Source organism: Trichomycterus rosablanca, chromosome 9, assembly GCF_030014385.1.
Source record: "Trichomycterus rosablanca isolate fTriRos1 chromosome 9, fTriRos1.hap1, whole genome shotgun sequence".
In the NCBI taxonomy this organism is placed as follows: domain Eukaryota; kingdom Metazoa; phylum Chordata; class Actinopteri; order Siluriformes; family Trichomycteridae; genus Trichomycterus; species Trichomycterus rosablanca.
Window position 1 is genome coordinate 29,750,860 of NC_085996.1, and position 22,034 is coordinate 29,772,893.

General features: G+C 41.6%; 1 protein-coding gene across 1 annotated transcript in view; it reads right to left on the minus strand.

Annotated features, from left to right (window-relative positions):
• Positions 1 to 6,148: 6,148 nt before the first annotated feature.
• Positions 6,149 to 22,034, minus strand: part of sgpp1a (sphingosine-1-phosphate phosphatase 1a) — a 31,093-nt gene continuing 15,207 nt past the window's right edge. The window contains exons 2-3 of the mRNA XM_063001345.1: positions 12,065 to 12,154; positions 6,149 to 6,952 (exon numbers count right to left, since the gene is read on the minus strand). Of these exons, the coding sequence (XP_062857415.1) occupies positions 6,401 to 6,952; positions 12,065 to 12,154 (642 nt within the window). The 3' untranslated portion in view covers positions 6,149 to 6,400. The remainder of the gene's footprint in view (positions 6,953 to 12,064; positions 12,155 to 22,034) is intronic.

Consider the following 22,034-nt stretch of genomic DNA (forward strand, 5'->3'; position numbering starts at 1 on the left):
GTGGCACTGTTGCTTGTCACAAACCCCTTAACTACAAACACTACACTGTTCGATTTCATTTAGTCCTCAACAGCCTCTTGATGCTGTTAGATGGAGGTCGTGCCTTGCGCCCAGTGTTTCCCAGTAGAACCAGACCCGCTACAACACTGACCAAGATAAAGAGCTTGATAAAAATGAAAAGAAAATATAGAATAAAAAACATTAAACATTACCCTGGTAGGGTGTAAGGGGTATTTTATGAGTAAAATCAATCGGCTTTATTGTGGCACTGCTGTATCAGGTGCTACAGCTACAGCAACTGCATTTATTATACAAACTGCAGAAATAAGAGTTCAAAAAGTTTCCACACACTTATATTTTCACTGGAAGCGTACGCTAAAGGAGGGAGGAGTAGTAATTGTTTGTGTCTAAGAGAGAGCTTATAATCCGGATTTAGCACCATCTGATTTTTATCTTTTTAGACACTCAAAGAAGCTTTAAGGGGAAGAAGATTTTCATGTGATGATGTGAAGGCAGCGATGCATCAGTGGCTACACGCTCAACCAAAAACATTTTTTGCTGATGGCATTAAAAGTTGATACGACGCTGGGAAAAATGCATCAGAAGGTGACTATGTAGAAAAGTGATGTAACTTGTATTGAATTGTAAAAATTTAGTTAAAAAAAAGCTTCGTCATACCTAATGACGTGTTTCTTTTGTTTTTTAAGAAAAGGAGACACAAGGACAACACTTTAATTGTAGATTGAAACTGGGATTTGTGAGTGGAAACAAGTCCTCTGGTCATCATTTCAGATTGTTTTTAAGAAAAGTAGATGTCAAGTTCACAGTGATGGGAGCAATGGTTCAAACCCAGGTCCTTTGGACACATGCTGCTGTGTAACACCCACAATACGAACTGCTCCACTGTACTGTCCATTCTGGTTTTAATTGAACAAACTGTCTCAGTACAAATAAGAGATAAAAGCCACTCACATTCCATTCATGTTGGATTCTTTAACCCTCACAGCACTCTCACAGCTGATGGTTCTTTATGTATTTATTTGAAGTGCTTCTTGAATTTATCATCTTTAGTCTTAAGTATCTGCTTAATTTTGATAGGGTTGTGGTGGATCCAACGGCACCTGCAAAACTGGAATGTGGATGTGCTCAAATCCATTGCAAGGCATTATACACTCAGACATTCACCTAGAACTAATTCACACCAGACTACCCATCTGCGTATTGTATAAGGAAAGAGACCCAGATGACTCAATGGAAACCCATGCAGAGAAAGAAACATTGAATGTTCAGGGGTAAAGTTCAAACAGGTTTGAATGAATCATGTGCTCTGTAGCACCCACACGACCTGTTTTTGAAGATCTATCTAATTTTACTTTAGAACAATTTGAGTGTCCAGTGCTAAATGAAAAAATTTGAGTATATCATAGATATTGTGCAATGACAATGTAGCAAACCACAAGAAACCACCTTAAGAAAACATTTTTATCCAAATTAACAGTGCATATATTGTATCAGCACAAACGTCTCTTACAAACAAGTGATTGGTTACAGCTTATGTACAGCACAAGCACATACAGTCTATCAATAAGATCTGGACTGCATACAATTCAAGTTGGATTGGCATTAAAATGTCTTTCGTTCAGTAATCCAAGACAGTAATTATAAATGTAGCTTAAAGAAATTGAAATAGCACATGAAATAGCATTCAACATATTACATATACATACATAAACCAAGATCAATAAGTCATCGACAACAAAGCATTTTACCCTGATTCATTCTTTACCATAAACCCTGGCAGGTCTAAGTGCTTAAACTAGGGCTGTGATGCATTTTGAAGGGATCATTAATATGATACAATTACCATGGCATATTTGCTCTTAACGTTGCTAAGCCTCACCTCAGCAAACTCTTCCTACTTTCATAGGTATCCTTGTGCAATTGGAAATGGACAGTAGCACATTAGGTAGGGTACTGTGCAACAGAAAAGGGGAATATAGTCCACCCCATAAAGATAACAACTTCAGATTGGATCACAACTTTCTGGACCTTCCAGCTGAATTTTCACTTTGTTTAGCTTTTTGACCATTCCATTCCATCAAGTGGCTTTACAGCGAACCGTGACCCTTTTACCTTTGAATTAATATTGACAATTTTTCATATCAAACAAACTACAATCACAGTTATACTGGCCATTTTGCTTCATTTTGATTCATGTGCTGTTCCATTAGGAATATACAGAAATGAAACTGTGCATCACTACCTGCGTTTTGTTTGGGCCAGAGTTCAAAACACACAACAGTCATACTTACACGGCCCTTGAGACAGCTCTGCACAGCAGGCGGAACTTATAGTTAGAGATAACACAACCCATCCATTGAAAGGGACAATTTTGGTCAATTTTACTGTGATTTGAAAATGGTCTTATTAAATTCCTATTGCTTGAATGATTGAAAATTTATAGCTGGATGATATCACAGCACAAATAAATCCTTCATATTTGCCTATTAGTTTTTTTTTGAATATCTTAAGCTCTGCATGTGAGCTCTGCCTGTTTTTTAAAAGGCACTGAAAGCAAATTAAAAAAAATCTAAAGGACACTGGGACTTAAATATATAAAAAATAATATAAACAAATTACACACCCAGCATTTACTTATCTCCTTAATCCCTAAACAGCTTTTTATTTAGTGTGAGATTTAAAGAAATCTTCCCAATGCCAGTAAAACTGGATAAAAACATGCTAATGTTCTCTGAACCACCCTGGAGTATGTTATGGCAACTATGAATATTAGACAAATATTTTTTCATTTTTAGAAACCACTCCTTATCCTTTCCGCACTGGTTTCAGTGCCTAATCCGGAAACAAGATGGGAATGCACCCCCGAATAAGGCACTAGTCCATAGCAACACATTTACACTTTACGTCTACAGTCACTGTGGAAGTAACCAAATTATACACTGTTGTTGTGGAAGTAAACAAATGATATGTTTTCTCTATGTTTTCAATTTATAAGAAAAAAAACACAGACACAAAAAGAACATGCCAAATTACCACATTATCACCTTGAAACACTTCAGCACAAGACAGGAAGTAAAACTAAGAAAAAAATCGAGGGGAAGACACACATATACTTAAGGCACCAACCTACAGGAAGTGTCATGAGAAACAAATCCACCTACAGTCATGCAATGTGGCAAGAATACAGAGTTCATGAACAGTGACCGAAAGGTTTGAACTCAGTTTCCTGGTACTCTGGAGATGTGCAGCACCAACATTACTTGCTGCATCACTGTGCTATCCGCCCCAGAACTAATTTGGTCAAATTAACTGAAAACTGAAAAACATAAATGGTTACACAGACTTATTTAGCTACTTACATCTAAGAACATTTTGATGGAAGCCAAGCCACCTTCTGCATGTGTTCAGAAGGTAAGAGCTAAACAGGGTAACTGGAGGAAGCCGACTATGTTGCCCTCAAAAGAATATATCATTTAATCTCATTTTTATGCTTTACAACCACTTCATCCTGGTCAGGGTCACGGCTGGTCTGGTTTCCCCAGAACCAATGGGCACAATGCTGTAACACACCCCAAATAGGATGCCAATATGTCGCCCCTCAGACATAGACAGTCATGTCTGTATGCAGACACCCGACCAGCCGATAGCACCGCTATGAATTTGAACCGTGGATCCCAGTCATAGCGGGATAGCATAATTTACCACTGCGCCACCCGTGCAATAAATAACTAGTCTGGAAGAAATGATTCTTAAAACACTCTCATTAAACAAAACTTTTAAAACAAAGCAAACATTAGCGGCTAATCTGAATAAGGTCTGGGAGAAACATTCTGACTGATGGGCTTGTAAATACAAGTTTAACAAGGAGAAAAATTAGTCAGAGCTCATGCTTATTTTACTGGGAAGGGAGCCAGCAAGTTGTTCAGATGGAGACAGAACACAATGGTGCAGGATGGGTGTAGGTAGTAAAGCAGTTGAGAAGGGGTGGAGATTAAACAAACAGGATTCAAACACAACAAAGCAGAATGATAAAAACAGCACGATTTCAAATATTATGGTGTTTTGTACAATACCACCAACTTTTACAGTTCAGGAAAACAATACTACCACCTTATGGATTTCCAAAGGTCGGAATGTAATGTTTTAACCCTAGTGTACTCCATTACACTTAAAATTAGAAATCACTGTAGAGCTTACTTACATGCATTGCATTTTGCATGAGGCGAGTTTTCTAGTGATTACAGGAGTGAACAAAGTAATACCTTCTTTGCTCTAGTATTAATTCAAGCATTCGATATCGCCAAATGGTGTAGACGTGCTTTGCATTGGGCAGGCAAATGCATTTGAGAACACAACTCTTTTTTTTTTCTTTATCTCCAGCTGTCAGAGCAGTGATTGGTTAGTAAAGATGTGTGAATGGAGCTTTTACACTGCTCGGCTGACTTGAGTCAAACTGTGCATGAGTGCACTAGAATCGAGTACCAAGTCTTGAACTAATTCGGATATGAAACTATAACCTTACTTAATACATAACTATAATTACATATTAATTAGTACGGCAGTCTGGGATAGAGACTCTGCTTTGAGACATGGAACAAGATTAAACAGTCGTCAAATGTATTTACATTTTGTCCTGTACTGGGTTTTTATACTGTGCCTATGTAATTAAAATGTAATGAGATTAAAACACATTACCTTCTGAGTAGCAGGGCCATTTTCTGTTTACCTAATTATTTTCATAATGCACACAGCCTACCCGAAACTGCTTCAAGCTGGTAAATGTATTAAAACTGATTTTAAACAATGACACTAGCATTAAAATAACTTATGCCAAGTTCACACATACACGACTTTCCAAGTCGTCAGGTCACTGTACAGTTCACACTACACAACAGGATCTCTTGTAATCGGGAGTCTTTCAAGTCGGTGTGGTTTTCACACTACACGACTGATCGGCGATAGGGGGTTTCACACTACACCATCTACCACCAACTGGAATCGGAGGCGAGCTTCTCTGGTCTCTCAAACTACGTTTTGTCACAAAAACAAACGTGAGAAGTGACGAGGGGTTTAATGATACCATGTCCAAAAATGCACGTCAACAAGTAGTGAGCGATCAAAGTTTGTGCGCTGATGTGCAGCGTAAAATCAAAGAGGAAAAATAAATGAAACTGAGATTGTTTGTTCTGTAGTAAGTTGGAGGTTAATAAATATTTTTATTATTTCAATGCAAAGTTGGTGTTATGTTTTGTAAAGAACGCTAAGGTGAGAAATACTGTAAAACTTGAGTGTCTGCCCCTGCCCCACCCCACCTTTTTACAACTCCTCCCCTGTGTTTCCCCCTCACCTCGTATATTGACTTCTCTTTGGCTGTTCGACACCGCACTCATTGCCAGTCGGCCGACTCATATCCAGATATATAGCAAGCTAGATATTTATCTTCAGTCAGCGAGTGCTCGGATTGAGTTGTTGAGTAGTTCACACAGCGATTGAGGGCCGAGTTTCGATCGCCGAGCGAACACAGAGTTGCTCCCAAGCCGGCAAATCTAGCGCTGACCGTTCAGCAAGCGAAAATCAGGGCAAAAATCGTGTAGTGTGAACTAGGCATTAGCGTAATGGTATTTTTTCTCTTATAACAGATAACAGTTCTAACTAGGGTTCTTGTTAGGGTATTTATAGCCTGTGGGTTTTTTACACTGAGGCACTTTAGTTTGGTTTTTACATTAAGCTTTTAGATCCATCACTTCTGGCTCTTGGCTACTCGCAACTTGTTGATGGATAGAGCTGGGATTTCTACCATTTATTTCCAACTACTCTTAGATTATTTGACATGACAACATGATCACATTTTCTAAAATCTACAAAAGGCTTAAGAGCAGGGGCTCATTGTATTTGAAAATCTTGCAAAAACTATGGTCAATAATCACATGCAGAGTAAGCATTAAAGGACATGACTGTCTTTTTGTCTGATGAGGGCTGATGATTACTGAGGGCTGATCATTATTCTTATGTACAGTGACAAAACAGTTTAGTATGTGCTCTCATATTAATGCAACATGTTTGGAAAAGCCAATGACATAGATGAAAGATTAAAAAATTTTATTGTAAAAATAAATCAAACTGTGAGAATAAAATTAACCAAAAACTCCAGCAAATTGTTTGGAAAATAAAAGCCAAATTTCTAGAAACAATTTGATAGAATTTACAGTTTAGTGGTTACATTGTGTCTAACTACATCATTTCAGTTAATACTTCATAGTTAGCTTATTTTCAAAATAAAAGCTGGTTTCCAGAAAAGTCCATTGGCCCTGGGTGTTGCCAGCATGTGGCTTAAAACAAATACTGTAAATTTGGCTACAACAGAAACCCAACCTATTTCTCACGACAGATCCAGACAGTGGAAGAGCAGCGGCACTAGAAAGACACAGCAGAAAGCCATTGTGCCATACACCATGAAGCGGTAGGTTAGCTCCACGCGCGGGTTCTGCCGTGCTTTACGCACATCGTCGGAGGGCACACCAAACAGCTGGCATGCCAGCGGGATAGCAATAGCCTTCATAACTGCTCGCACGGTGAGCAGCACTGCCACGCCAACCAGCATTCGCAGGACTACATTGCCAAGCAGCCCTCTGGTAATGGAAGGCATTTTCAGCGGCAGTGAGGAAGCGGGCAGATCAAGCTGCAGGCCCAGACGATGGTTGAGATGGGATGCCAGCGCACCACCGCTGCCAGTGGCCAACGCCTGAGCAGTGTCAGCTCTAGACGTGCTCCATGAGTCCAAAGAAAAGGCGAGTACAGCCAGGCCCAAATGCAGCAGCACTATGGCAGCTGGAGCTAAGCTGCTTGTCAAGTAGAATGTGTCAATACCCTCCAGCACGGGAAGGAAAGCAGCCAGGATCAGCAAGCTGTACAGGGAGCCTGTAATCACCTCCTGAAAGATACAAACAGTAAAATCAATATCACCAATGTGTTTGGCAAATCAACCATCAGATTTAGGGTTCCAAGTTAATACAACTAATTGATTTGATTGTAAAAGCTGTTCGCTACCAGTGTCTGATACACTGATACCAAGACTGTATCAAACTGTACACTGAGATCAAACTTTTTTTTTTTTTAAGCAAACCACATTTTGTCTGTGATTTTTATGCGACCCAATAATGCATCTTACACTATCTGTACAATCTGGTCACACTGTGATTTACAAGATGTAACATAAAACCTGAATAAGGGGGTGTTCGCATACAAATTTATTTAATTATTATTATTTTTCTCTGCGACCCATTTTTTTTCGGCAATGTTTGAAAACCTCTGCTCTGGAGAAGTGATCCACAAAGAGCCACAGTGGCTGCAGTGATGGCTCAGCGATAAAAACACTGGACTTGGTCAGAACGGTCACTAGTAAAAGCCCCACCACTGCAGGGGTGCAAATGTTTGACCCTCAAGCAATAATCTTAATAATAAACTGCTTATACTGTAGTCATTCACAGCTGTAAGTCACTTTTAACAAAATCATCCCATAAATGCCCAAAATAAAAAAAATAAAAAATAAAAAACCATCCAGGATCATCATGTGGTTCCTCAAACCAGTGGAGCAAGAGCAAGACCAACCGTTTAAGCAAGTGAACTTGGGCATAGCTTATGCCTGATATGTATGGAAACCTGCAGTCCTGTGGCTATTTTTAGAGAACAGCAGCTCTTGAGCATCACCAGCATGGAATAAACAGGCTGCAATTTAAAGGACCAGAAAATAATAAATTATGCAAAATATTTCATTTGAAACAGGCCTATCGGCCAAAGCCAAACCCAGATAGACCTTTACAAGTCATGCAAATCTATCACAATTTATGCAAACCATATTAATGCATTCGTCTCTCCAAGTTGTAAACGGAGAGCAGGTAATTATGTGCTAGTCATACTTGCTACCTGTTTTTACACTTTATGTGCAGAATGACCTTCCTCTTAATGTGGGCTTTACATCTGCGTTTTCCCTGTGTCAGCTTTTTGTACGCACGAGTTGCTCCAAACTATTGTTCATCTTTCTTCTTCCTTTTTGTCTGGTGACATCAATTGAAGCTAAGAGATCTGGCAGGCTTGGCACAGTTTAAATCCTGTCAGTTGTGACCTGTATGGTTCACCTGTTCTGTCCTGCAATCTGATTTGGCATGAAAAGTGTTTAGGTTTGGCAGGAGATAGCAGAATGCCCTTGTGACACTTCATGAGAAGAGCAATTAATCGCTGCTGACAACCTTCAAGTGATATTGTCGTGATAAAAATGTGTACAAGAGAGGAAGGTAATCAGCCAGAATCTGCTGACAGAATGAGAAAAGCCAAATGTTCGCCCATGTGAACTCCTTCCTTAGACAAGACCAGACACATTACTTACAGGAACATGTTCTCATTATGACTGAAATCAAAAGTTTACATCCACTTGTACACATGTATGTTTGTTTGTTTGTTTGTTTATTAGGATTTTAACGTCATGTTTTACACTCTTTGGTTACATTCATGACAGGAACGGTAGTTACTCATTACACAAGGTTCATCAGTTCACAAGGTTATATTGAACACAGTCATGGGCAATTTAGTATCTCCAATTCACCTCACTTGCATGTCTGGATTGTGCGAGGAAAGCGGAGCACCCGGAATAAACCCACACAGACACGTGTACATATGTATGACTGGCAGTTTTGGGATTTCATTGATTTCTGAAACTTCTTATTTTGTGAATAAATGAATATTTATTGCTTAGTATGAAATTAGGTTATTTTATTAGTTTATTGTGGGTTTTCAAAACGTCTACTGGGTTCACACCAATCACCCACTATGAATTTTAATAGTGTTCTATAATGTCATTTAACTTTGTAGAATAGTTTTTTTGTTAATGCATTTTCTCCCCTTTGCCTCCTGACTTTTAGTGTATCCAATTACCCAATTACACTACGTTTCCTTTCTACTGATGCCAATCTCCGCCCTAATTGAGGAGAGCGAGACTGACACATGCCCCTTCCGACACGTGTGGAGTAGCCGACTGCATCTTTTCACCTGCATGAGGCAAGTTTATATGCGGATCAGCTTTGTGCACAAAGAGCCACACCCTGATCAACGCATTATTCCTCCACTCTGTGCAGGCGCCATCAATCAGCCAGCAGAGGTTGTAATTGCCTCAGTTATGAGGAGTCCCTGTATGGCTTCCACCCTGTATGAACAACAGCCAATCTTTGTTCATGTAGGCACTCAGCCCAGCCGGATGACTGAGCTGAGTTTCGAACCGACAAGTTCAAAATGTCAGCTCTGGTGTGCTAGCGCCTCGTCACCTGTGCGCCGTAACTGTAGAATAGTTTAATTTTTATTAGTGATAGTGATTGAGTACAGTTTTATTTATTATGCATTATGCATATCATTTTGTATTCCAACAAGAATAACAAAAAGGTCCACTGTAAAAGATATGATAGTGATATCTAACACTATCATATTTTTCAGCATTTAGATTTTTTGATTTTCATCCACTCTTCTGAGAAGGCTTCTCCCTACTTATGAACTGAAGATTTCAATGAAATATTTAGGGACAGTGGTAGCCTAGTGGGTAAGGATTTGGGCTATCAATTGAAAGGTTGAGAGTTCGAATCCCATTTGGGCCCTTAAGCAAGGTCCTTAACCCTCTCAGCTTCAGGGGCGCCGTATAATGGCTGACCCTGCGCTCTGACCCCAGTTTCAAAACAAACTGGGATATGCGAAGAAGGAATTTCGTTGTACTGTACACCAGTATATGTATATATGACAATTAAAGGCATTCTATTCTATGAAGTATGTCTGTGAGAATTTGAGCACATTAAGTCAAAAGAGCATTTGTATGGCTGTGCACTGATGGTGGTCAAGATAGCCTCAGCTGATGTTCTAACTCATTCCAAAGCTGTTAGGGGGGCTGAGGTCAGGGGTCTAAGCAGGACACTGGAGTTTTCTTTATGTCTGTATAGACCATGCTTTGTGAACAGGAGCACAGTCATGCTGAAACAGAAAAATCATCCCCAAACTGTTGCTGCAAAGTTGAAAGCATATAATTTCCTTTATATAATGGATCTATAACACCTGTTAGCAACTGCTGTGGCTGAAACACATACATAGAAATATACTAAATCTACACAGGTTCCTGGCAGCAACATATCTACAGCTGGTATACAAAAGATGTCATTATAATTACTGAGCTGTTACAGTGCTGCTTCAGTGATTACCAGCCAATCTGTGCTCTGAGAAGTCATCATCACTGATTTCACACCATGCCAAAGCATTTATTTCCTAGGGGAGCCAGTGACAAAGAGACAGCAAATGTCCAATGAAACCTGGCAAAACAGCAAACCGAACCAACATTCTGTGAATAACAAAGCCGAGCAGGAGAAGACGTGATGAGTCAGCCATGATGACTCAAGCATCTACGGTTTTAGCTCAAGAACATCCCAAACCCTCCCGTGGGATCCTGACTGCAGAGGTATACAAGACAAGACAGATATGACTCAGTAAAAAAACTGCAGCGATTACGTGCTTGAGTTCCCATCTGTAATGTTAAGAAATAATAAATAAATAAGAAATAAAAAAAATGAGGAAGAAATTGCCCAGACTTACATACAAGCACATTTTTCTCTACGTCACTCTGAATAGACAGAGCTATGATGTAATAATACAAAAGCTCTTAGGCATATCAATATCTCAACAGCAAGAAAGTTGGTTGAGTGCTCATGAACAAAATTGACGGGCTAATTTTTATAAACTCTGCCTGGGTCATCACCACATTCAATGGCACCATATTAACAACCATTGCTACAGTATTGAAGGGCAGGAAAAAAAAACTGCAGCCACAGTTGCCGTCCTCTGGAAGGTGGGTTGTGCTAATGCTATGCTGATGCTAATATCTAACTTACAAACTTGCTGCTGATTGTGTTATTTAATTACAAGTCGAATAATAAGACAGTGCATGTCAAATTAAAAACTATTGAATGCCTTGACCTTACATAAGTTATCAGTTTATGTTATGAGTTTTTTTTTATATAATCTGGTCCATGTGGACAACACACAACACAATGATCTACTGACAAGGTAGCGCTTCAGAATTTTTAACCGAAGTCTAGTAGCTCAGCCACTTCTCTGGTAGCAGATAATCCTCTGTTGGTCCTCTGTCCATTAAGTAAAAAGAGCACACATACGGTGGTTTCAGCAGTTTTGTTAAATATAAAGCCTTTATCCAAAAATGAAAAGGTGGTTGACATCCGCAAACATCCACACATAGCCCACGTGTGTGCAGTTTTACGATCAATACACTCCAGCCCCTATCTGCACTAACGATTTCAGTATTAAGCAAATCCAGGATTTGTTTTAGTTTAAGTTAATTTTAAAACAACACTGTTAACACTGACAACTACCCAGATCCAAGCACATACCTAAAATGAAAGTGGCCTTCTGGAAGTCTTACACAATAAAAGCTCTGGAAAATAGCCATGCCCACAGGCACACAGATTCCTCACAAACTAGTTTATGAATAAATAATTTTCATCCAGTGAGATGTATGGCTTATTACTAGAATATAAATCCAGTTTTCTTTGCTTTGCATCTAGTGCTTTTAAGTGTAGCACTGACTGCAAACATGTTTGCAAGATTAATGTAGCTTTCTCTTGTAGCCACTAAATATTGAACAGCTGTAGCTGTAAAGCACTATAAACCTTCCACTCCAATCAGAACTCATGGCAACATGTTTCATTTCTTATACAAGTGCTGAAAATATAAAAATGGCCTTGGCAAAGTCTCTCGGATCATGATGAGTCGATGTATGCTTTTATTTTAAGTATTCAAATATTCACAATGAGCCTTTTTTCTGGTAAATGTATTCCTAAAATTACCAATTGTTGGTCAACTGCATGACAGAGTTGCTCTTGAAATAAGCAAGCCATCACTATTCCAAATGCTTGTTCACTTGTACTAACAACTAATTTACATGAACACAAAACATATATGGTTTCTGTTAGAATAAAAGTTTATTGTTGAATGTTTAACTTACCAAGACAGAATGCATTCCCATGTAGATTCTGCTAATGCATACCAGGAAACTCCAAGAAACAGCCATGCTCAGTCCTAACAGGAAGGGGTACTGTAAAACAGAAAGAAATGGTAGAAAGGGAAAATTTATTATAATATACAGTGTATCACAAAAGTGAGTACACCCCTCACATTTCTGCAAATATTTTATTATATCTTTTCATGGGACAACACTATAGAAATAAAACTTGGATATAACTTAGAGTAGTCAGTGTACAACTTGTATAGCAGTGTAGATTTACTGTCTTCTGAAAATAACTCAACACACAGCCATTAATGTCTAAATGGCTGGCAACATAAGTGAGTACACCCCACAGTGAACATGTCCAAATTGTGCCCAAATGTGTCGTTGTCCCTCCCTGGTGTCATGTGTCAAGGTCCCAGGTGTGAATGGGGAGCAGGGCTGTTAAATTTGGTGTTTTGGGTACAATTCTCTCATACTGGCCACTGGATATTCAACATGGCACCTCATGGCAAAGAACTCTCTGAGGATGTGAGAAATAGAATTGTTGCTCTCCACAAAGATGACCTGGGCTATAAGAAGATTGCTAACACCCTGAAACTGAGCTACAGCATGGTGGCCAAGGTCATACAGCGGTTTTCCAGGGCAGGTTCCACTCGGAACAGGCTTCGCCAGGGTCGACCGAAGAAGTTGAGTCCACGTGTTCGGCGTCATATCCAGAGGTTGGCTTTAAAAAATAGACACATGAGTGCTGCCAGCATTGCTGCAGAGGTTGAAGACGTGGGAGGTCAGCCTGTCAGTGCTCAGACCATACGCCGCACACTGCATCAACTCCGTCTGCATGGTCGTCATCCCAGAAGGAAGCTGACGCACAAGAAAGCCCGCAAACAGTTTGCTGAAGACAAGCAGTCCAAGAACATGGATTACTGGAATGCCCTGTGGTCTGACGAGACCAAGATAAACTTGTTTGGCTCAGATGGTGTCCAGCATGTGTGGCGGCGCCCTGGTGAGAAGTACCAAGACAACTGTACCTTGCCTACAGTCAAGCATGGTGGTGGTAGCATCATGGTCTTGGGCTGCATGAGTGTTGCTGGCACTGGGGAGCTGCAGTTCATTGAGGGAAACATGAATTTCAACATGTACTGTGACATTCTGAAACAGAGCATGATCCCCTCCCTTCGAAAACTGGGCCTCATGCAGGGCCGGCGCTAGGGGGGGGGGGCTGAGGGGTGCATTGCCCCCCCAAATTGTGTCTTTGCCCCCCCAAGCAAAGCAGTCCAGAACCGGGGCTAGGGGGGGGCTGAGGGGGGCATTGCCCCCCCAAATTGTGTCTTTGCCCCCCCAAGCAAAGCAGTCCAGAACCGGGGCTGGCCTCATGGCAGTTTTCCAACAGGATAACGACCCCAAACACAACCTCCAAGATGACAACTGCCTTGCTGAGGAAGCTGAAGGTAAAGGTGATGGACTAAACCCAATTGAGAACCTGTGGCGCATCCTCAAGTGGAAGGTGGAGGAGTTCAAGGTGTCTAACATCCACCAGCTCCATGATGTCATCATGGAGGAGTGGAAGAGGATTCCAGTAGCAACCTGTGCAGCTCTGGTGAATTCCATGCCCAGGAGGGTTAAGGCAGTGCTGGATAATAATGGTGGTCACACAAAATATTGACACTTTGGGCACAATTTGGACATGTTCACTGTGGGGTGTACTCACTTATGTTGCCAGCCATTTAGACATTAATGGCTGTGTGTTGAGTTATTTTCAGAAGACAGTAAATCTACACTGCTATACAAGCTGTACACTGACTACTCTAAGTTCTATCCAAGTTTTATCACTATAGTGTTGTCCCATGAAAAGATATAATAAAATATTTGCAGAAATGTGAGGGGTGTACTCACTTTTGTGATACACTGTATATATATACACAATATATACAGGGGTTAGACAAAATAACTGAAACACCTGTCATTTTAGTGTGGGAGGTTTCATGGCTAAATTGGACCAGTCTGGTGGCCAATCTTCATTAATTGCACATTGCACCAGTAAGAGCAGAGTGTGAAGGTTCAATTAGCAGGGTAAGAGCACAGTTTTGCTCAAAATATTGCAATGCACACAACATTATGGGTGACATACCAGAGTTCAAAAGAGGACAAATTGTTGGTGCACGTCTTGCTGGCGCATCTGTGACCAAGACAGCAAGTCTTTGTGATGTATCAAGAGCCACGGTATCCAGGGTAATGTCAGCATACCACCAAGAAGGACAAACCACATCCAACAGGATTAACTGTGGACGCAAGAGGAAGCTGTCTGAAAGGGATGTTCGGGTGCTAACCCGGATTGTATCCAAAAAAGAATTAAATGTGCACCTCAACTCTCCTGTTTCCACCAGAACTGTCCGTCGGGAGCTCCACAGGGTCAATATACACGGCCGGGCTGCTATAGCCAAACCTTTGGTCACTCGTGCCAATGCCAAACGTCGGTTTCAATGGTGCAAGGAGCGCAAATCTTGGGCTGTGGACAATGTGAAACATGTATTGTTCTCTGATGAGTCCACCTTTACTGTTTTCCCCACATCCGGGAGAGTTACGGTGTGGAGAAGCCCCAAAGAAGCATACCACCCAGACTGTTGCATGCCCAGAGTGAAGCATGGGGGTGGATCAGTGATGGTTTGGGCTGCCATATCATGGCATTCCCTTGGCCCAATACTTGTGCTAGATGGGCGCGTCACTGCCAAGGACTACCGAACCATTCTGGAGGACCATGTGCATCCAATGGCAGTACCGTGTATCAGGATGACAATGCACCAATACACACAGCAAGACTGGTGAAAGATTGGTTTGATGAACATGAAAGTGAAGTTGAACATCTCCCATGGCCTGCACAGTCACCAGATCTAAATATTATTGAGCCACTTTGGGGTGTTTTGGAGAAGCGAGTCAGGAAACGTTTTCCTCCACCAGCATCACGTAGTGACCTGGCCACTATCCTGCAAGAAGAATGGCTTAAAATCCCTCTGACCACTGTGCAGGACTTGTATATGTCATTTCCAAGACGAATTGACGCTGTATTGGCCGCAAAAGGAGGTCCTACACCATACTAATAAATTATTGTGGTCGAAAACCAGGTGTTTCAGTTATTTTGTCCAACCCCTGTATATATATATATATATACAGTGTATCACAAAAGTGAGTACACCCCTCACATTTCTGCAGATATTTAAGTATATCTTTTCATGGGACAACACTGACAAAATGACACTTTGACACAATGAAAAGTAGTCTGTGTGCAGCCTATATAACAGTGTAAATTTATTCTTCCCTCAAAATAACTCAATATACAGCCATTAATGTCTAAACCACCGGCAACAAAAGTGAGTACACCCCTTAGTGAAAGTTCCTGAAGTGTCAATATTTTGTGTGGCCACCATTATTTCCCAGAACTGCCTTAACTCTCCTGGGCATGGAGTTTACCAGAGCTTCACAGGTTGCCACTGGAATGCTTTTCCACTCCTCCATGACGACATCACGGAGCTGGCGGATATTCGAGACTTTGCGCTCCTCCACCTTCCGCTTGAGGTAGCCCCAAAGATGTTCTATTGGGTTTAGGTCTGGAGACATGCTTGGCCAGTCCATCACCTTTACCCTCAGCCTCTTCAATAAAGCAGTGGTCGTCTTAGAGGTGTGTTTGGGGTCATTATCATGCTGGAACACTGCCCTGCGACCCAGTTTCCGGAGGGAGGGGATCATGCTCTGCTTCAGTATTTCACAGTACATATTGGAGTTCATGTGTCCCTCAATGAAATGTAACTCCCCAACACCTGCTGCACTCATGCAGCCCCAGACCATGGCATTCCCACCACCATGCTTGACTGTAGGCATGACACACTTATCTTTGTACTCCTCACCTGATTGCCGCCACACATGCTTGAGACCATCTGAACCAAACAAATTAATCTTGGTCTCATCAGACCATAGGACATGGTTCCAGTAATCCATGTCCTTTGTTGACATGTCTTCAGCAAACTGTTTGCGGGCTTTCTTGTGTAGAGACTTCAGAAGAGGCTTCCTTCTGGGGTGACAGCCATGCAGACCAATTTGATGTAGTGTGCGGCGTATGGTCTGAGCACTGACCGGCTGACCCCCCACCTTTTCAATCTCTGCAGCAATGCTGACAGCACTCCTGCGCCTATCTTTCAAAGACAGCAGTCGGATGTGACGCTAAGCACGTGCACTCAGCTTCTTTGGACGACCAACGCGAGGTCTGTTCTGAGTGGACCCTGCTCTTTTAAAACGCTGGATGACCTTGGCCACTGTGCTGCAGCTCAGTTTCAGGGTGTTGGCAATCTTCTTGTAGCCTTGGTCATCTTCATGTAGCGCAACAATTCGTCTTTTAAGATCCTCAGAGAGTTCTTTGCCATGAGGTGCCATGTTGGAACTTTCAGTGACCAGTATGAGAGAGTGTGAGAGCTGTACTACTAAATTGAACACACCTGCTCCCTATGCACACCTGAGACCTAGTAACACTAACGAGTCACATGACATTTTGGAGGGAAAATGACGAGCAGTGCTCAATTTGGACATTTAGGGGTGTAGTCTCTTAGGGGTGTACTCACTTTTGTTGCCGGTGGTTTAGACATTAATGGCTGTATATTGAGTTATTTTGAGGGAAGAATAAATTTACACTGTTATATAAGCTGCACACAGACTACTTTTCATTGTGTCAAAGTGTCATTTTGTCAGTGTTGTCCCATGAAAAGATATACTTAAATATCTGCAGAAATGTGAGGGGTGTACTCACTTTTGTGATACACTGTATATATATATATCTATACACATCTTTTCATGGGACAACACTGACAAAATGACACTTTGACACAATGAAAAGTAGTCTGTGTGCAGCTTATATAACAGTGTAAATTTATTCTTCCCTCAAAATAACTCAATATACAGCCATTAATGTCTAAACCACCGGCAACAAAAGTGAGTACACCCCTTAGTGAAAGTTCCTGAAGTGTCAATATTTTGTGTGGCCACCATTATTTCCCAGAACTGCCTTAACTTTCCTGGGCATGGAGTTTACCAGAGCTTCACAGGTTGCCACTGGAATGCTTTTCCACTCCTCCATGACGACATCACGGAGCTGGCGGATATTCGAGACTTTGCGCTCCTCCACCTTCCGCTTGAGGATGCCCCAAAGATGTTCTATTGGGTTTAGGTCTGGAGACATGCTTGGCCAGTCCATCACCTTTACCCTCAGCCTCTTCAATAAAGCAGTGGTCGTCTTGGAGGTGTGTTTGGGGTCATTATCATGCTGGAACACTGCCCTGCGACCCAGTTTCCGGAGGGAGGGTATCATGCTCTGCTTCAGTATTTCACAGTACATATTGGAGTTCATGCGTCCCTCAATGAAATGTAACTCCCCAACACCTGCTGCACTCATGCAGCCCCAGACCATGGCATTCCCACCACCATGCTTGACTGTAGGCATGACACACTTATCTTTGTACTCCTCACCTGATTGCTGCCACACATGCTTGAGAACATCTGAACCAAACAAATTGATCTTGGTCTCATCAGACCATAGGACATGGTTCCAGTAATCCATGTCCTTTGTTGACATGTCTTCAGCAAACTGTTTGTGGGCTTTCTTGTGTAGAGACTTCAGAAGAGGCTTCCTTCTGGGGTGACAGCCATGCAGACCAATTTGATGTAGTGTGCGGCGTATGGTCTGAGCACTGACAGGCTGACCCCCCACCTTTTCAATCTCTGCAGCAATGCTGACAGCACTCCTGCGCCTATCTTTCAAAGACAGCAGTTGGATGTGACGCTGAGCACGTGCACTCAGCTTCTTTGGACGACCAACGCGAGGTCTGTTCTGAGTGGACCCTGCTCTTTTAAAACGCTGGATGATCTTGGCCACTGTGCTGCAGCTCAGTTTCAGGGTGTTGGCAATCTTCTTGTAGCCTTGGCCATCTTCATGTAGCGCAACAATTCGTCTTTTAAGATCCTCAGAGAGTTCTTTGCCATGAGGTGCCATGTTGGAACTTTCAGTGACCAGTATGAGAGAGTGTGAGAGCTGTACTACTAAATTGAACACACCTGCTCCCTATGCACACCTGAGACCTAGTAACACTAACAAATCACATGACATTTTGGAGGGAAAATGACAAGCAGTGCTCAATTTGGACATTTAGGGGTGTAGTCTCTTAGGGGTGTACTCACTTTTGTTGCCGGTGGTTTAGACATTAATGGCTGTATATTGAGTTATTTTGAGGGAAGAATAAATTTACACTGTTATATAAGCTGCACACAGACTACTTTTCATTGTGTCAAAGTGTCATTTTGTCAGTGTTGTCCCATGAAAAGATATACTTAAATATCTGCAGAAATGTGAGGGGTGTACTCACTTTTGTGATACACTGTATATATATATATATATATATATATATATATATATATATATATATATATATATATATATATATATATATATATATATATTAGGGCTGTCGAAGTTAACGCGATAATAACGCATTAACGCGACCTCAATTTAACGCGATTAAAAAAATTAGTGCCATTAACGCAAATTCTAGTTCATGTTGACACTTGACTGGTAGAACAAACATTTTAATGTCGGACTTGCCACCGTTTTTCATTTGCGGTTTGTTAACATAATGTAACCGATCGTGGTAGTGATGCACTTGCATAATAAAGAAATAAATACACGCTATATTCACAAGTTGTCGGGAGCAGAACACTTTATTACACTTAATTAACTTCTTCTTCTGTACCGAATACCGGAAAGCTGAGTCGAGCACGTTAGTTCATGAACTATGGAAGCCCCAAAGGGTCAAAACACACTCACTTCGTGTAGAAACGTCCATCAAACCATCGTCACGATACAACCACAGACAAGTCTGATACAATAACTACGCCTTATCCCACCTAAAGCACCGCTGATCTACAATGTTTGCTGATGGAGAAATTCTAACCTACAATCTGACATTTACTGCCTAGTATGTGAGTAAATAAAACTCCCTTACAGTTTTCTCTTGTCCCAGCAGTTTTTAACATTAGTACATTTAGCATAAAATGTGTTCACCATTTTAATTGTAACATTTCACTTAAAAATCCTTGTTTTCTATAACATTTACACAGATTTTTTTTAATGCGATTAATCGCGATTAACTATATGAAATTCTGAGATTAATCGCGATTAAAATTTTTAATCGTTTGACAGCCCTAATATATATATATATATATATATATATATATATATATATATATATATATATATATATATATATATACTGTATATATACAGTGTATCACGAAAGTGAGTACACCCCTCACATTTCTGCAAATATTTCATTATATCTTTTCATGGGACAACACTATAGACATGAAACTTGGATATAACTTAGAGTAGTCAGTGTACAACTTGTATAGCAGTGTAGATTTACTGTCTTCTGAAAATAACTCAACACACAGCCATTAATGTCTAAATAGCTGGCAACATAAGTGAGTACACCCCACAGTGAACATGTCCAAATTGTGCCTAAAGTGTCAATATTTTGTGTGACCACCATTATTATCACTGCCTTAACCCTCCTGGGCATGGAATTCACCAGAGCTGCACAGGTTGCTACTGGAATCCTCTTCCACTCCTCCGTGATGACATCACGGAGCTGGTGGATGTTAGACACCTTAAACTCCTCCACCTTCCACTTGAGGATGCGCCACAGGTGCTCAATTGGGTTTAGTCCATCACCTTTACCTTCAGCTTCCTCAGCAAGGCAGTTGTCATCTTGGAGGTTGTGTTTGGGGTCGTTATCCTGTTGGAAAACTGCCATGAGGCCCAGTTTTCGAAGGGAGGGGATCATGCTCTGTTTCAGAATGTCACAGTACATGTTGGAATTCATGTTTCCCTCAATGAACTGCAGCTCCCCAGTGCCAGCAACACTCATGCAGCCCAAGACCATGATGCTACCACCACCATGCTTGACTGTAGGCAAGATACAGTTGTCTTGGTACTTCTCACCAGGGCGCCGCCACACATGCTGGACACCATCTGAGCCAAACAAGTTTATCTTGGTCTCGTCAGACCACAGGGCATTCCAGTAATCCATGTTCTTGGACTGCTTGTCTTCAGCAAACTGTTTGCTGGCTTTCTTGTGCGTCAGCTTCCTTCTGGGATGACGACCATGCAGACCGAGTTGATGCAGTATGCGGCGTATGGTCTGAGCACTGACAGGCTGACCTCCCACGTCTTCAACCTCTGCAGCAATGCTGGCAGCACTCATGTGTCTATTTTTTAAAGCCAACCTCTGGATATGACGCCGAACACGTGGACTCAACTTCTTTGGTCGACCCTGGCGAAGCCTGTTCCGAGTGGAACCTGTCCTGGAAAACCGCTGTATGACCTTGGCCACCATGCTGTAGCTCAGTTTCAGGGTGTTAGCAATCTTCTTATAGCCCAGGCCATCTTTGTGGAGAGCAACAATTCTATTTCTCACATCCTCAGAGAGTTCTTTGCCATGAGGTGCCATGTTGAATATCCAGTGGCCAGTATGAGAGAATTGTACCCAAAACACCAAATTTAACAGCCCTGCTCCCCATTTACACCTGGGACCTTGACACATGACACCAGGGAGGGACAACGACACATTTGGGCACAATTTGGACATGTTCACTGTGGGGTGTACTCACTTATGTTGCCAGCTATTTAGACATTAATGGCTGTGTGTTGAGTTATTTTCAGAAGACAGTAAATCTACACTGCTATACAAGCTGTACACTGACTACTCTAAGTTATATCCAAGTTTCATGTCTATAGTGTTGTCCCATGAAAAGATATAATGAAATATTTGCAGAAATGTGAGGGGTGTACTCACTTTCGTGATACACTGTATATACAGTGTATCACAAAAGTGAGTACACCCCTCACATTTCTGCAGATATTTAAGTATATCTTTTCATGGGACAACACTGACAAAATGACACTTTGACACAATGAAAAGTAGTCTGTGTGCAGCTTATATAACAGTGTAAATTTATTCTTCCCTCAAAATAACTCAATATACAGCCATTAATGTCTAAACCACCGGCAACAAAAGTGAGTACACCCCTAAGAGACTACACCCCTAAATGTCCAAATTGAGCACTGCTTGTCATTTTTCCTCCAAAATGTCATTTGATTTGTTAGTGTTACTAGGTCTCAGGTGTGCATAGGGAGCAGGTGTGTTCAATTTAATAGTACAGCTCTCACACTCTCTCATACTAGTCACTGAAAGTTCCAACATGGCACCTCATGGCAAAGAACTCTCTGAGGATCTTAAAAGACGAATTGTTGCGCTACATGAAGATGGCCAAGGCTACAAGAAGATTGCCAACACCCTGAAACTGAGCTGCAGCACAGTGGCCAAGATCATCCAGCGGTTTAAAAGAGCAGGGTCCACTCAGAACAGACCTCGCGTCGGTCGTCCAAAGAAGCTGAGTGCACGTGCTCAGCGTCACATCCAACTGCTGTCTTTGAAAGATAGGCGCAGGAGTGCTGTCAGCATTGCTGCAGAGATTGAAAAGGTGGGGGGTCAGCCTGTCAGTGCTCAGACCATACGCCGCACACTACATCAAATTGGTCTGCATGGCTGTCACCCCAGAAGGAAGCTTCTGAAGTCTCTACACAAGAAAGCCCGCAAACAGTTTGCTGAAGACATGTCAACAAAGGACATGGATTACTGGAACCATGTCCTATGGTCTGATGAGACCAAGATTAATTTGTTTGGTTCAGATGGTCTCAAGCATGTGTGGCGGCAATCAGGTGAGGAGTACAAAGATAAGTGTGTCATGCCTACAGTCAAGCATGGTGGTGGGAATGCCATGGTCTGGGGCTGCATGAGTGCAGCAGGTGTTGGGGAGTTACATTTCATTGAGGGACACATGAACTCCAATATGTACTGTGAAATACTGAAGC